Here is a 16,266-nt window from a genome sequence, read left to right on the forward strand (position 1 = left end):
CTGCTAGTTAAAAATAACGTCACACATATTCAATTCACCTACCATTAACTTCAATTATTTGACTGTATGTATGTTTCGTAACTGTTCTATCAGCATCTAATAACTCTCTGTTGCTCTCTTTTCTTCTCTCCGAAGCCAAAACAAAAACAATCAAATCACAACTGACATGGTACATTGTATATTAGCCAATGCCTCCACCTGGTGAAAGGTCTAATTTCTTACCTACTTCTGGAACAAAAAACCAACATCAACCTTCAGCTTTAGATGCATCAATCCTTGGATCTGAATCTGATATGCCATCTCAGTTCATATGGCCACACCACGAGAGACCATGCCTGGAATCCCCACAGCTTGTAGTTCCAGCCATTGACTTGGGATTTGTCCTCTCAGGTGCCGATCACCACCATTGTGGATAAGGCACGCAAGAAGCATGGAGATTTTATGTTTGTAAACCATGAGGTGGATCCGGGGCTTGTGGATAGAGCTCATCGGTGCATGGACTTGTTCTTTCGTATGCAACTCTGTGAGAAGCAAAAGGCACAGAGAAAAATAGGAGAAAACTCTGGATATTCGAGTGGCTTCGTTGGCAGGTTTTCCTCCAAGCTGCCATGGAAAGAAACTGTCTTTTCGATATTGCCCTGACAGTCCAAATATCGTGGAACAATATTTCGTCAGTGTAATGGGTCTAAATTTTAGACATTTTGGGTATGTAAAAGCTCACCATTCTATATAGTATCTTAAATAAACCAGACAAATGTAATATAGAATGTCTATGTGTTTCAATGATAGGAAGGTTTACCAGGAATATTGTGAAGCCATGAACAAGCTTTCCATGAAGGTTATGGAGCTGCTGGGAGTAAGTCTGGTACTCGGCCGACCTTACTTGAGAGATTTCTTCCAAGGAATTGACTCAATCTTGAGACTGAATCATTATCCGCCATGCCCAAAACCTGATTTGGCTCTAGGAACCAGTCCTCACGCCGACCCGACTGCCTTGACCATTCTTGATCAGGATCAGGTGGGTGGCCTTCAGGTTTTCGCAGATCATCAATGGCATTCTCTTAACTCCCATCCCAGGAGCATTCGTCGTCAACATTAGCGACACATTCATCTTTAATATTATATCATAAACTCTAAGACTTAGAAAGCAAATTTATTATTACATCGACTTAAAATTTTACAATTTTTACAGAATTCAAAAAATTTACCATTTAAAAGGGGCTAAGGGCTGCCATGACCATAAAACAAGGAAAATTGTACTGTGGGCTCCAAGCTCACACTAAAATTTTTTAGATTGACCAACATTTTAAATATTTTTGTGAAAATTTTGAATATCGATATAAGTTAAAAATTTTGTTAAATTTGAAAATTTTAATAAATCTGAAAAAAAATTATGCACTCGCTATAGAATTTTTACACAATAATCATATATATTGAAGTCTCAATTAAAATTTATATTAAAATCTTAAAAATAATATTTTTGAATGATCGTCATTTCTAAGTCACTCTGGAAACCTTAAAAGTTTTTCAGGCTTTTTTGAAGTTTACCAAGCTGAAAATGATTTTCTAGGTAAAATATTATACAAAACACGGGAAAAAGAGTTTTTTTTAAGGTAATCTACAAAAATAGTCACTTTTATTTGCTGCAGGTTACATTTTAGTTACTTATGTTTGAAATGTTACGTTTTAGTCACTTATGTTATTATTTTATTACGAAGTGATCACTCTACCGTTAAGTTTCGTTATCTCTCTAACGGTAATTTTAGGTGGCAGTCCAACTAGATTTTAGGTGCCAACTTAGATTTCTAAATGAGATGAAAATAGATTTTTAATTAAAAAATTTAATTAATTAAAATTTTTAAACCTAAACCTTAACTAAAAAAACAGTTCATCTCCTCTTTTTTATTTTTCTTTCATCTCTTTTTTCTTTCAATGGTTTTTTTTTCATTTGACTGGAAAAATTATTATTAAGTTCAAAATAGTTGAAATCAAATTGACTACTTCGTAAAGATGGATTTAATGGAAGGTTTAGATATGTCTTCTTTGCATTCCTCTATCTCTTTTATTCAATACTGAAAAATAAAAGATTAGATTTTTTATTGTTTAATTTCAAGAATTTTAATTTAGGGATTTCATTAAACAATAAAAAATTCAAATTTTTTGTTTTTCAGTATTGAATAAAAGAGATAGAGGAATGCAAAGAAGACATGTCTGAACCCTCCATTGAATCTATTTTTATGAAACGGTCAATTTAATTTCAACTATTTTGATCTTAATAATAATTTTTTCAGTCAAATGAAAAAAAAATCATTGAAAAAAGAAGAGATAGAAAAAAATAAAAAAAAAAGAGGAGATGAATAGTTTTTTTAGTTAAGGTTTAGGTTTAAAAATTTTAATTAATTAAAATTTTTAATTAAAAATTTATTTTCATCCCATTTAGAAATCCAAGTTGGCACTTAAAATCTAGTTGGACTGCCATTACCGTTAGAGAAATAACAGGAGTTAACGGTAGAGTGATCACTTCGTAACAAAATAATAATATAAGTAACTAAAACGTAAGATTTCGAACATAAATAACTAAAATGTAACTTGTGCAAACAAAAATAACTATTTTTTATAGATTACCTTCTTTTTAAGAAAATGTCTTACCCTTTTGAATTGGGTAAGACATTTTCCGGAAAATGGCACCTTCTTCTCCCATTTCCCCTTCCCCTTCCCCTTCCCCTTCCGGTTGTTTGGTCAAGGACCTTTTCCGGTTGCTCCTTCATCCATGTAAGGCTCATTCTCCTTCTTCCGTTCTTCATTTCTTTTCCTTCTTCCGTTCTTCATCTTCTCTTCCAGGTAAAAGTCCGTCTCATATCTTCTCTTCTCAACATATTCTGTTTCGTTTCCTCTCTTTCTCTGTTTCTGAGGCAAAACTACCATGAATTCTTCACTGGGTCTTAACTTAAGCCGATGATCGTTCTTTGATTTCTAACATTTTTATTTTAATGAATTATGCTGGTTGTCATCAAATTGAGAGAAAGTGTGTAGCCAATGAAGATTACAGATTATCTATTGGGCTATTCGCCTCCTATTTGGGCAACTTTTGTTGCTGGAGTTTTATCAATCATAACAATTTCCCTTTCATTGTTTCTTATTTTCGAGCACCTTTCTTCATACAAGAATCCTGAGGTAAGTTTTTGTGTTTTTCTTTTTTTTTTCTAATTGAAATTTTCATTTTTTTTCCTTATTTGGTTTTGCATTTTTTTAAAAAATTCTGTGTTCTTGGATTGACAGGAGCAAAAGTTCTTGATCGGAGTTGTTCTTATGGTTCCTTGCTATTCTGTAGAATCGGTGAGTTTGTTTGTATTAGTTGAATGGAAGCATTTGAATCTAATATAGATACATATTTTATGTAATTCAGATCGTGACCCTCCTAGTGTTTTGCATTAATTTCTTCTATATTGTTTGATTAAAATAAGAGTCTCTAATAATGTAAGGCTAAAATCATTATAATTTAAAAATTTTTACAATGCTTGAAATTGTTGTTTATTGTTGCTCCATTTTATGGATCGTTAGGTGATAGTTGGTCCTTTGGCGATATAATAAAATGCACGTCTGAGTGAATTAACTAGCTAAATGTTTTATGATCAATGCTCGAAACTTTTGCTTCTAAAGATGCTTGCAGTGGAAATTTTTGTTGTTAGATGACTCTTCAACAGTCTGATTTGATATTGCTAACATGTTAATTTGAAGCTATAAAGTTAATCTACATTGAAAGGTATGGTTGTTAGTTGGATATGTTTGTTCATAAAAAAAATTGACCTATATTCAACTTAGGTTACTATTTAAGTTTTGAGTATAGTTTTGGCACAACATGCAACATGTTAATTTTGCACCATGCATCTAGTGTAATTATATGTTATTTTCAGTCTTACTAACTTGGATTATTTTAACAGTTTGTATCATTGGTGCATCCATCAGTTAGTGTTGATTGTTCGATACTACATGATTGCTATGAATCATTTGCAGTTGCTTTGGAAGATACCTTGTTGCTTGCTTGAGTATGTTCATTTCAAAGACCTTTAACTTCAAATAAAGATTTTATATCTTATCTCAGGATCAGCCTTGCACGATATTTCATTTAGTTTATAGTTTTTGTGGTGACATTGTCTTTGTTATTTGCTTTGCTTATGCCCTTGGATCTGAATTTTGGACACCCAAATATTATTTTCAAAGTCATTGAATAGTCATTTCAACACTCTGTTTTTTTCATATCTTTACTTTTTAAGAATATATAGGTTCTTCTGATGTATAACATACCATAATCATAATTCCCCTTAATGCACTAAAAGTAATATGCACTACTTTGTTAGTAAGCAAGGTACAGGATGTTGTTGAACTTTGGCCTGCAATGCAACAGGAAACCAGCAGCAAACCAGTATGCAGACCAACATCCAAGCTGAACCAGAGAAGCAGCAACATTTTGTTTATTTTGTTCATTTGTAACTATAGTTGTTGATTTATGTTTGATGTTACAGTTGGTATGTCAGCTACATTTTGTGTGTAATTCTAGCTAAGCTTTAGTCATGTATTAGTGGGAGCAGTTATATATTAGGTAACTGTCATATTTCATTGTAACATAAATGCTTCTCAAGTCAATGAAAAATATCTGATTTTTGGAGATCAAATTCAGTTTTCTTCTTGTTCAAACTTCTTTGCTTTTGTTTTTCTTTTTCTCCTTAGTTTTTTGCTAAAAAAACCAATACATGTAATCCGGACTACTTATGTATATGGCATATTGCTTATTCAAGTAATGAAGTTAATCTTTACATCATCCGGGTTACTTGCTTCTGTTTTCTTCCTCTGCTGTCAAAACCCCAACAGATGTGATTTGCAGCTCTTCCCTTTAGCATTGATGACCAGCTCAAGGCCCAACATTGCACCTTCTACATGGTGGCCATAGGCTGTTTCAGTTACTAGCCAACGGCTGGTTTTAGTTTTAAAGTTATTTGGTGCTAGCAATGCTTGCATTGAGTTACTGATTATAAACATTTGAAATAACATGCATTAAGACGCACAGACATTGAGAAAAATGGTATTGTAAATATTTCATTAAAGAGATTTGAAAGAAGAATGGATAGTTCTGTACTTATGTCAAACTTATTTATACATGCTTTTTTTCTCTTCATGTATTTGGCATTATGGATCTGTTTGTCAGAATTCATAAATTAAAGCTCGTCCAAGATATATGAATTTATAGTTTATGGAATTTTCAAAGCTCTGTCTTACAGGACACGCGTCGAAGTGCAGTATAATTTTTTGTACTTTGACAGCACAGGTTAATTTTAAATATTTCACATTTTGCATTGTTCTTCTCCCTTTTATTTTCTAATGTATATTCTAGCTTAATAATTGAGTATTATTATATATTTAATTTAATTTAATTATTTGTAAATAAATCATTGCAATATATGTAAAAACAATTTAAAATATAAATTTATTAATATATGTAAAAACAACTTTTTCGGAAAATATTTTCAGGAAATCTACCAAACAATAGAAAATATTTTATACAAATTTATCCAAACACCAGAAAAGTAAATAATTTTTCAGAAATTATTTTTCGAAAAATATTTTACTGGCAAACAAACGAGGCTAAATGAAAATTTTGTATCACAATACTTTCTTAAGTAAAGATAATTGATTTTTATGGCCCATCATATGTAAATTATTATATATATATAAATATATATATGATATTTTAATGATTGAATTAAACAACTTTAGTAAAAGAATGTATATTTGTATATGGATTGGTTTGATGTAAATCAAGATGAAAATTAAATTATACAATATATTGAATAATACAACAGGGGCAATTCATATGGTATAGGGTGTAGAAAGCTGCAAAAATGAGGACAATTCACACTATAGTTAGAGCCGAGAATGTTTAAAGTAATAGTTTGAGGAGGCTGGCATTATGTCCTCATAATTACTTCTCTATAGGGTTCAATCTTAGGTCCAACTTAAAATATGACTTAGATATAGTATCCTTAAAAGGCTGGCAAGCTTTAAACCAACTTAAAATATGGGTTAGATGTAGTATTCTTAAAAGGCTGACAAGCTTAAAAAGTTAAAATCATTAAATATAATTGGATTTGATATGACGTATTAGTAAAATTTATTCTAAAACAAGTTTAATGGCTACTAATACAATTCATTGCATATAAATGATGAATTTGAATACTTTTGATGGAGTTTTTGTCTATTGTTTAAATGTTTAAAGCAACGAGGATATTTAAAAAAATACTACCTATATGAACATAAATTGTGTTGCTTCAATAGGCATAATTAGGTTTTTTTTTTGTGAATATTTATTATGAATAAGAAAAGTATCTCATCATAAAAATGTTAAAAGTGAGAAACTTGATACTCAGAGAAATATAAATGAATTATGAGTGGTGTATTTCCAATATAATATTTAGAGTTTTGGTTGAATCTTTGAATGCCAATAATTTCATTAGAATTAATATTGATTGATACCATCTTATATGCATAAATTTGTTTATTGTTTATGTTAAAGACGATGATGAAAGTTATACCAACATTCTAAATCAATGTATATATTTTCAGCTTAATTTTGACATGAGACAAAAATTGTGATATTTCAGGCTCTATCAAACTGCGTTTACAAAAGTTGCTTGCATAGAGCAGTGGTAAATAATGAAAGAGCAAGAAGATCTATTGCTTTATTTGTGTGTACCGAGATGAACGAAACGGTAACACCAGCTACTGCTTTAGCGAATGTCGAAAACCCTAGGATATATCCAGACTTTAAATGGGCAGCTTTTCTTGAATTTACTCAGAAAGATAACAAAGTTAACATGAAAACTCTTGAAGCATTCTCCAATTGGCTTCAAAAATAAGAAAAATATCTTCAACATTAATTCCACGGATGAAGATTGTTAATGTTTATATGGTGATGGATCTGAGTTTAGAGATAGACTATGTAGAGAATTAAATTGAGTTTAGATCCATCACCATATAAACATTAAAAGGTATGGTACAGTACAGGTTCAAGCAGTCATCCAAAAAGAAACAAAGCAAGAAATTTAAGTCTTTATAAAGATATAAATTTAAATCTAGAAAGGGGAGCCGTTGTTCAAAAAATACATTCATATAAGATTCCACCTATTCTGTTGTCTAAATGTAAAAAATCATAGGGTGTCTTCAAAGGTCAACATTGCATACAATTCGTTAACTCGTTCCAACGGGTGAGCACTAAAGGAATGAATTTAATGAAATACAAAGAAGAATAAACAATGTGGGGATAGAGAGAAGAAAAGCAAAAAACCAAAATGCCACACTTAATTCACCTTCATTCACTAAGGTTGCAACTGCGAAGGTAGTGATGATCATACTTGACATACTTGGTCCAATATGGTCTATATTTTGTCATAGCCAAGTCCAGCCATGGTTTCATGTTGCCATTGTAGTGGATAACTGCTGCATGTTCGATTTCTTTCTTGTCTACACTTGGATTGTAGCCCAGACCAAGTACATGCCATGACTTCTCAAGTGGATGTGTTAGACCATAGAATGTGATCAACCCCGGGGGAAGTGTCCCAAGCTTCCACAATGCCCTATCTTCATTCTGATAAACATTGAAAAAAAGGGAACATGCATCAATCAGCACAATTCAGCATCCAAGCAATAATGATAATTAACTATAATACAATCACTTGGCATATATAACTTAGCTACATGTCCACTAGAACTTGTATATGATGATTGATAAACTGAGAATTTGACCCATCAATCAGAAAACAATTTCTGTATGAATGCATGAAGGGGTGTCTGTGTGAAGCAGAAAATAATAATATGATAACAGATAGATAGTCATTCATAGACTCACCATATTTTGCCACTTGTGGTATATGCCAGTGATATCCTTCTTTTTCCACACCTTGAGATCAAACATATTCATTCCATACGCCCATCCACAAGCATTAGGATCAAAGTTTTGTGAAATATGGTGATTTGAGAAGTTAAGATACTTGTCAAAACGATGAAAGCTTTGACCACAAGTTTCTACAGCACCATTCACTTTTCCATGCAGATCCACAGACCATAATCCAGTCAAGTCTTTCTGGACAACAATGTCATCATCAAGAAACAGTATCTTATCTAAGTTGGGGTAGACCTGTGGAAGATAGAACCGCAAGTGATTAAGCATTGAGAGATACTTCGGGTTTCGATACTTCATGTTTGAAGATCCAGATACAGTTGGATGATCCGCCTTGAAATAATACTCCTTCATCGAAGCAGTCTCAAGTTGACGTAGGACAGGGGAATAGGATGAATTAAGCCACTTGAATTCATCAACATTTTCAACATGAATGGTGGCTTTTCCAGGGGGATTCAACAGAAACCACATGTTCATTGCTCCAAAATTAAGTTTATTGGTAACGAGATGAAAAACATGTTTTGAAGGATCCTGCATATACCACCAAGAAAAGAACAGTCCAGAAAGCACCTAAGGCTCAATTCTTAAAAAAGTCTATAGATCACTTTCTACTCTAGACAGTTAAACAAGATAAGGCAGCTTATATCACCTTGGCATTCATGGTGGTTGAGTTGACAACAACTGATGCAGCCAAGACATTATCAGAGAAGAGGGCATAATGGTAGAGATTTGGATTTTCCAAATTCTCACTTCTAGGGAACTTTCTCTTCTCTTGGGGAAGGAGGTAGTATTGTATGGTCAAACGCAATGACAAGCAATGGATTGAATAGGGAATTGTTTTAGCAGCTAATTGACTCAGGAACATGCTCTGTTTTTTCAATCTCCTAACTTGTTCTTCCGATGTCTGAAGCATTGCTCTCAGCTTTCCAGTAACCAACTTGCAATCAAACAATTGTTCTCTTGCTTTGGATAGAACTTTACCCATTTCTTTAATTTTCTCAGATGCACTAAACAAAGTTGCATGAGAACACAAAAAAAGGAACTGCCAGAATCAATAAGAGCAAAAACAGAGGTAACATAGACCACATAGCCAATGAGATTCAGGATTGAGTATCCTTTACCTGTGAGGTAGACCGGAATCAGCCGTTGACTCTCCTAAGGCCTGCTGAATCTCTTTCAGCCTAATTTGCAATTCTTTTTGCAAGTCAAGCTTATTTTTTGACTTAGCTATACTGACATAAACCTTTGCCATTATAATTTGATCCCTCATCAAGCGCACTGTGGAATCAGAGTTAACATTCTCATTTTCTCTCCTCCATAGATTGTATTTGCCCAAAACAGCAGAGTCTACAGCTTTGGATCGTTCAATGGCAGCATTTTCAAGTTTCACGGTAACTTTCTCATCTTGTCTCACCAATTCAGTGGCCCACTTCTCACGTCTATTATCTCTAAGTTGCTGCAAGGTAAATAAAATGCCATTTATTATAAAATTCTATATGACACTAAAGCAAACAGTGCATCAAAAGAAGGTAATTACCCTTCGAAGTATTTTAGCAGGTGTATCATGTGAATGATCATCTGCATGGAACAGGCAGGTTAGCATGAGTGAAATTTTACAAAGAGCATTATGCATACATTTAACAAAGAAATAAATTACCATCTAGAAACTTTCCCTCTTTATCCTGAGATGTTTCTTGTTTCAAATCTGTAGCCTTTTGGTTTGACTTTGAACATGTGAGGATCCAGCAAATATCAGTCAATCAGAAACTAAAATCGGAAAAATAGTTCCAGCAAAGGGATTGAGAAAAATGGGAAGTGCCAATACAAGCGACTGGTCTATTATTCAAACCTTTGAAATAGCATTATCCTGAACCGAAGTCTCTACCCCAACAACTTTCCATGACGCAGACAAATTGCCTTTTCTAAAAGAATCAAGATTTAGTGGCCCCAAATCAGCCGTGCTTGTAGTTACAAAATCAACAACCTAAAATTGATCAAGTGTGGCATCATATAATTGACAGTTAAAATCCAACACTTGTCAGAGCAAGAAACATGATTAGCTTGTACGGAATATTCTACAAGATGCATTTACCTCCTTAGTGAAAAGGTTTTTGATAGATTGCAGAGCCAACCTTTCTCTCCAATCAACATTCTGCAAAAGGCAACCGTTTGAAAATCATAGAGAACAAAGAAGTCATCAAGTTTGTAACCTAAGACAACCAATGTAAACGGAAAAGCTTTAGAGTAGGCAACCTGTTTGCTAAAATCACTTTGAATACTATTTTGATCTGCACAAGAAACAGAAATCGGAACAAAGGTCAAGTACAATCAAGTAGAAAAGACCAAAATGTTTGAAACATTGAAAAGAAAAGAAATCAAAATGGATAAGAACACAATTGACCTGATATCTCAATTTAGGAATCACAAAGCAATTCAACAAACTTTAGTTAGGTGAAGTGGAGAAACAAGTTAAAATTGAAACTTCCAAGGAACACCACAATTACCGACAAATGTAATGTAACTGAAGTCAAGTAATTTGAACTTTTAAAATTTTCTAATCGGATCAGATGCCAAGAATGTTTGTATGGATCACTAACCAAAGCTCATAATCAATTAAAATGTAAGGTACTTTCCAAATTTTATAAGAGAGAAAAGACAAACACATATATATAAATCAAATATCAAAATCAAAGACGACGAGAGATCTGCTAATTGCAACTTAGAAATGTGAGTAAAAATAACAAACCAGAAATATAAAGCCCTCGACCGACAAAGAAAACAAGTGGGGCGAGAACTGAGAAGAAAACAAGAATGGCAATAGGCAATCGAGATCCAGAACTTCTGTTGCTTAGTACACGCACACTTAATAGTCCCCGCTTCAACGCCATTGGCTATCAAAGCCTAAGGAACAACAAGAAAATCACTCAGAAAAGGGGAAAAAGAAAAAAAGATACAGTGGAAATCCCAGAATAAAAAAAAGAAAAAAGAAAAAAGAAAAGTGAACGGATAATTACGAGTTAAAAAGTGAGGAGATCTCGTGAAACAGAGAGCAGCAGATCCGAAGCAAAAGCTAGTAGTAATGGAAATCCATTGAAAGCTAAGTGTTACTCAAATACTATCATTAGTTAAAAGAAAAAAAAAAGGATTAGTGTTACTTGGCGTGTAGAGAAAGGGAAGTGTGAACTGGTAGTGGAGGCTTTAACAAAATTATATATCTCAACAGTGAGGAATTAAAATTTGGATAAGAATGTGTTAATCTGGTTGCCCTAGGCAAGCAACAGAATGAATTTGGGGATAAAATCACCGCCCAGGTTTTCGATTTTCCTTTTTCTTTTATCCTTTTTCACTTCACATATCATCTCTTTCCCTTCCCAAAGATAGAGATGATATTTCATATTTGGGGATAATTGTTGTAAATTTAATAAATTATCTTCCGTTTAATAACTTTTTTCTAGCCAACACGTACGGTGTCGTTTTCCTAAAGAGTCTGGCCGGGGCCGCCTGATTTTAATATAGCCAATATATGTACGACACGTGGCTGGCCTAAACTTATAACTACGCCAACTACGTAATTTGTATTTTCACTTTTAAACATTTGATTGCACCAAGAAGATTAATTGTAAACCAATTAAATTAGTGAATTATGAGCGTAATGGAGTCAACTTACTAGTAAGTAATTTGAGTTTGAGTCCATCACCACTCCACTTTCACTTTCATCTATTTATTTTTTGGTTTTGTTTGATTTTTTTTTTATTCTATAATACTTCACAAGCAAAAATAAAAATTACTAAATGTCGTCTGTGATTTTTTATTTATTTTATTTTCAATGTGAGTGAATTTATTAATAATTATATTTTAGGCTGATGGTATGATTTAGCTTTTAAATTATATTTATTTTTTTATTTTAATAAAAACATTTATCTCATTTTAATACATTTTAAATTATCATTTTCATCTCCGTTGACCTAAAAATAAAAATATACGATATGGCAAATTCTTATTGGATAACAAATAATTTTGGGATAAATTGAGATGAAAATGATAATTCAAATACTGAAATGAGATAATAAAAAAAATTGGATATTGAAATGTAAAAAAAAAAAGTGTATAATTCAAGTGTCAAATTGTGACTTAAACCTTTAATTTAATACATAATTCTACAGCTTCATAAATCCGATTGTAATTTTAAAATATATTTTAACATAATGAATATAATATAAATAAGATTTTATTAATGCTTTTTGATATAATGTTTGGGTGAAGATAAATATCACCCGGTTTAAACTCATGTCAATTAGGTATCTGATAAAAACATTAATTACTATCAATGAAATTGGGTTAAGTTGACAAACTGAAGCCAAATTTTAAACAAATCTCAAAAGGCCACCTTTAAATTGCACTGAAGTTTCCATACGGTTAAAAATGCTACCCAAAAATCTCAAGCTACATTACTAGATCCATCTTACAAAGGATTAACAAGTCAAGGACCATTAAAGGTTCCCTACAAGGATCACTACCTCTCAAACATTTTACAAAGTTCAATCACACAATACTTGCATCTTCTTGATGATTTCCTTAACATAGTAGGATAAACTCGTGGGAAATGCATTGCAGCACCTCCCGATCCAAGTCACTTATCGGACAGAAGAAAGCTCTGCTGACATAATAGCCACATCCAAGTAATCTCCAATCTGCATATGTCAACAAAAAGATCAATGGCACAGCTTGAGCAGATGTAAGAGACTAAACAATGCTGTTTCACGGGAGATCCAGCCTACCTCAAAGCTAAGTTCACCCAAGGTTTTGCTGTCATCTAATCTCCTCACATTACCGTAAGAAAAGGTCTTTCCCACCTGACAAAGCAATAACTTACATCATTAATCGCGCAAACTTTCTCATAGGAACAATTCATGTATCAGCTACACAATACATGCATTAATATACACCATAAAGGTGTCTTATCTATGTGGAAATTCCAGTCATTATCATCATAAGTTCATAAACTTTACTACATAATGCATACATATCATCACTAATGTGTTACCAACGTGACAGAGTTTAGCCTCACAAGGTTCCCCCCCAACCCTCGCGGGGAACTATCAGCCTCACAAGGTTATTAAAGCCATAGTAAAAGTTAATCTCAATAAGTCATCATAGGAACAACAACATACTGAACTCAGCTTTCGAAGTTATATGGATACACAAGGATGAAAAGTTATGCAGGCAAGAGAGAAAAAAAAATCTAACCTCTCTCACCACAAAACGTCCATTCTTGTCAGGATATACAAATGCAAAGGACAGCCTTGCATCTCTTCTCCTTGCTGCTGGAGCTACCTCTTTCACCTGTAAAAGAAGTAGAATGTTATGTACCAGTAAAGTTTAAAACAGTACTGACAATTGAACAAACTACACTAAACTATTAACATACCAGATCAGTCAACTCACGAAGCGTAGCATCCTTCCATGTATAAATCTGAACCTCATCCTTGGGTTCCTTGCCTCTCACTGCAAAATCTTCTTTAGAATGATGACCACCAATCTGTGGCTTTAACAACAAATTGTCAAAAGCTTGAAGAACTTCTCCATGTATAAGAAACAGGAAAAAGACAAATATTCCACTTCCACGAATTATTGTCTTTTCTTGAAAGTATCCCTAACAACAATTAACAGATGCTAACCGTTGGACACTGCAAACTTTCACCATGACAGTACCACTTAAAAGAGTATGGACAAATTGACTGCGAACTAACCTTTTGCTCACAGGGACTTATTCATCTTACCCGAAAGACCAAGGTTCTCTAATGGGTGTATGAACTTAAAGCGTTTAGCCATTGGAAAATATAAAGGGAATAAACTTATGCCTAAATCTATTGATACTACAAGTCTTGCCAATCACCTTTTCCAAGTGTCCTGGACATCAGTTGACTCTGTAAATGTGATTTTGAAGTTCCTAAGTAAAAATTTTAAATATCCCCTAAACCATGGAAAAGGAACTTCACCAACAATGTAGGTTTCTATGGCTCAAGGCACAACTAAAGTGATCGGAGAGTTCAAAATCATCTGCACGGATCAAAAAAAGCATCTCCAGAACAAAGCAGCTGGAACAAGGCAAGCTCATATTAAACTAGGAAAAATGAGGTCAGAGCTCTGAGAAATGAACATTACCTTAGTGAAAACGCGAAGCAATAGAGGACAAGTCTGCATTACAGAAGAAAAAGAAAAAGAAAATCATAACCCAAAGGATAGAGCTTTGAAACCCTAAAAAGATTAAAGCAGATACGAATAAAAACTAAGCATTAAAAGACAACTAAGTTCCTCTAGTAGAAACCCTACGCAACATTACAGATTAGCGATTCTAATTCAAGAATACGTAGATTAAGAGCCTTGAAACCCTAGAATTTCAAATATATAGGGGGTACATGAACAGAAAAAACAGGGAAGGGGGTACCTTTTCGCGATCAACAGGTTCAAAGCGAGGGCGAGGAGGAGGAGGCGGACCTCTCGCCGATGGTGGGAACGGTCTCCCGCTCTGGCGTTTTTGTGGTTCAGCTGCTCCCGCCATGTTTTCCCCCACAGAAGTTTGTAATCGCAGTTTGGGCTTGCTGGTTCTTGCTTCAATTATGGAAAAGCTTAGCACAGCCGCGCTCATAGATCATTTCGCCATCTTTCAGCTGATGATATATACAGCTATCTGAATCTGTAAAGTAAGTAATTTTTGGGCCCTATTGGAATAAACTTTTAAGTCTTAAATCCTTAACTCACGTTACGGTTGCTAGGATTTCGGTCCAACCCTGTATTGGCTTACTAGCCCATTGCCGAATTACAACTGCCCAACAAAGAAGATACCTTGCCACCCATCTAGCTAGCTAGAATTAGGGATGAACAAAAATATGATTCAATTCGAAAATTTTTTATAAAAAATTTAAATTTTGTATTGAGTAGTTTAATTTATTTGAATTAATTAGGTTATTCGAATCAAATTAAATAAAAATTTAAAATCTTCGATTTTAATTTGAATATAAATTACACAATTTAAGTTATCTAAAAATCTGAATAAAAAAGATAAAATTACACCGTTTTGATAAATGTTTATATTTTCTAAAGTTAAAAAGTAAAACCATTGTGTTGTTTATATAGTTAAATAATCTTGTACTTAATCTACTAGTTAAATAATCAGTTCATGTAAACGCAACATTGAGTATAATTAATAAGATTCATTAACTCAACTTAACTTAACTTGAAAATTTTTTACTTGATTCGACTCGAATAAATTAAATAGTCACCCATAACTAGGATTACACCTAAATAAGTCAGCTTTTTGGTTATTTGGTTAGCAGTACAGTGTCTTTTTATTCATAACCCTCCCAATATATTTTAATTAATAAATACTAAAACTCATATTCTGATTACCATATCCCTACCCAATACTCATATCAAACCAACCCAATTAATCTAAGCCCTAACAATACCCAACCCAAATTTTAAAACTGAAAAAAAAAAAGCCTCTAAGAACTAAATAGGCAAATTTTATAAATATTAACATCGAATCAATCCGATGCACATCCTAATATTTTATCTCCAGGTTTCAAGCTTTCTTTCCGTATTATTTATAGATTACAAAACTCTTTCACAAATTATTAGCATGCTTGTCACACAATCACATATTTATTGGAGTTTAATTTCAATCTTAGGCATTTTGATCTTATTTTCTCATAATTTAAAAATATTTATTTGATAAAAGAAAGAAAATCCAAAGTGGAAGATAAGTGTTAACTTTGATTTATGCAAATGCAATTCAGTGGTGTAGAGAGCAAAGGCTTGAGAGAGGCACCCACACCCTGTACTGGATGTAGGCTAGGACAGTGATGTGCAGCAAATTGCAGTCTGTGCTAAGCTTTTGTTTACCACCCATCTATCTTGGGGAACTTATTTGTTAAGCAGTTAAAACTTTAGCCACAAAGGTGTAGAACACCACTTCACAAACAAGACAAGCTCGAAAACAAGTAAGTTTACTAGGGGACAAATTTGAAAAACACAACCCCGACATGCCATGCATCAATAATTCCATCTTGTCCTTGAGAGAGCTCTAATTTAAATCCCATTTGAATTGATTTGACGATATAATTGTTATGCTTACTATGAAATTCGTACTCTATTACCTACGAAAAGCATGAAAAATAAAAAGAACTTTAGATAGAGCGTACCTTAATCATCTTTATTCCATACTCTAGTTACTTTTCACTTAGTACTTTGCTTATACATAATATTTTATTAATTAAAGGACTTGCAAATATGTTCATACATTGAAACTCTTC

The 16,266-nt window shown here is 33.1% G+C and overlaps 3 protein-coding genes and 1 pseudogene across 6 annotated transcripts; 2 read left to right on the plus strand and 2 right to left on the minus strand.

Moving 5' to 3' along the window:
- The first annotated feature begins 188 nt into the window (after positions 1–188).
- Positions 189–1,305, plus strand: LOC107957290 (gibberellin 20 oxidase 1-B-like; annotated as a pseudogene).
- Positions 1,306–2,644: 1,339 nt separating this feature from the next.
- LOC107957291 (protein LAZ1-like) lies at positions 2,645–5,173 on the plus strand. 3 transcript variants are annotated; one of them, XM_041080902.1, is made up of 4 exons: positions 2,645–3,174; positions 3,280–3,336; positions 3,942–4,046; positions 4,359–5,173. In XM_041080902.1, exons 1-3 carry the CDS (start codon positions 3,037–3,039, stop codon positions 4,044–4,046), a joined length of 300 nt encoding a protein of 99 aa, XP_040936836.1. In that variant the 5' UTR covers positions 2,645–3,036; the 3' UTR covers positions 4,359–5,173. The 3 variants fall into 3 exon arrangements, with proteins under 3 accessions (XP_040936836.1, XP_016748283.1, XP_016748282.1); XM_016892793.2 differs by having other exon boundaries at positions 2,646–3,174; positions 4,406–5,173; XM_016892794.2 differs by lacking the exon at positions 3,942–4,046 and having other exon boundaries at positions 4,406–5,173.
- A 1,923-nt stretch (positions 5,174–7,096) lies between these two features.
- On the minus strand, positions 7,097–11,360 carry LOC107957289 (polygalacturonate 4-alpha-galacturonosyltransferase). The gene is made up of 11 exons (XM_016892791.2): positions 10,966–11,360; positions 10,698–10,852; positions 10,205–10,239; positions 10,044–10,103; positions 9,801–9,935; positions 9,609–9,675; positions 9,489–9,529; positions 9,073–9,407; positions 8,601–8,958; positions 7,901–8,482; positions 7,097–7,639 (listed from the first exon to the last, which is right to left on the minus strand). Exons 2-11 carry the CDS (start codon positions 10,837–10,839, stop codon positions 7,364–7,366), a joined length of 2,031 nt encoding a protein of 676 aa, XP_016748280.2. The 5' UTR covers positions 10,840–10,852; positions 10,966–11,360; the 3' UTR covers positions 7,097–7,363.
- Positions 11,361–12,313: 953 nt separating this feature from the next.
- On the minus strand, positions 12,314–14,835 carry LOC107957286 (histone deacetylase complex subunit SAP18). Of its 2 annotated transcripts, none has more exons than XM_016892785.2 (6): positions 14,400–14,835; positions 14,117–14,149; positions 13,380–13,490; positions 13,199–13,294; positions 12,730–12,804; positions 12,314–12,642 (listed from the first exon to the last, which is right to left on the minus strand). In XM_016892785.2, exons 1-6 carry the CDS (start codon positions 14,598–14,600, stop codon positions 12,586–12,588), a joined length of 573 nt encoding a protein of 190 aa, XP_016748274.1. In that variant the 5' UTR covers positions 14,601–14,835; the 3' UTR covers positions 12,314–12,585. The 2 variants fall into 2 exon arrangements, with proteins under 2 accessions (XP_016748274.1, XP_016748273.1); XM_016892784.2 differs by having other exon boundaries at positions 13,380–13,496; positions 14,400–14,669.
- Between the last annotated feature and the right edge of the window lie 1,431 nt (positions 14,836–16,266).

This window comes from Gossypium hirsutum, chromosome A11 (genome assembly GCF_007990345.1).
Source record: "Gossypium hirsutum isolate 1008001.06 chromosome A11, Gossypium_hirsutum_v2.1, whole genome shotgun sequence".
In the NCBI taxonomy this organism is placed as follows: domain Eukaryota; kingdom Viridiplantae; phylum Streptophyta; class Magnoliopsida; order Malvales; family Malvaceae; genus Gossypium; species Gossypium hirsutum.

Bases quoted from the DNA above. Each gene is read 5' to 3' on its own strand.
- LOC107957291 (XM_041080902.1), top strand. From the start codon at position 3,037: ATGAAGATTACAGATTATCTATTGGGCTATTCGCCTCCTATTTGGGCA. The intron at 3,175-3,279 runs GTAAGTTTTTGT...TTGGATTGACAG, and splicing joins CTTCATACAAGAATCCTGAG to GAGCAAAAGTTCTTGATCGG. The intron at 3,337-3,941 runs GTGAGTTTGTTT...TTATTTTAACAG, and splicing joins CTTGCTATTCTGTAGAATCG to TTTGTATCATTGGTGCATCC.
- LOC107957289 (XM_016892791.2), bottom strand. From the start codon at position 10,839: ATGGCGTTGAAGCGGGGACTATTAAGTGTGCGTGTACTAAGCAACAGA. The intron at 10,240-10,697 runs GTTTGTTATTTT...TTTCTTGTGCAG, and splicing joins TCGAGGGCTTTATATTTCTG to ATCAAAATAGTATTCAAAGT. The intron at 9,676-9,800 runs GTTTGAATAATA...ACATGTTCAAAG, and splicing joins AGGATAATGCTATTTCAAAG to TCAAACCAAAAGGCTACAGA.
- LOC107957286 (XM_016892784.2), bottom strand. From the start codon at position 14,600: ATGAGCGCGGCTGTGCTAAGCTTTTCCATAATTGAAGCAAGAACCAGC. The intron at 13,295-13,379 runs GTATGTTAATAG...CTTCTTTTACAG, and splicing joins TTCGTGAGTTGACTGATCTG to GTGAAAGAGGTAGCTCCAGC. The intron at 12,643-12,729 runs GTAGGCTGGATC...TGACATATGCAG, and splicing joins TGGGTGAACTTAGCTTTGAG to ATTGGAGATTACTTGGATGT.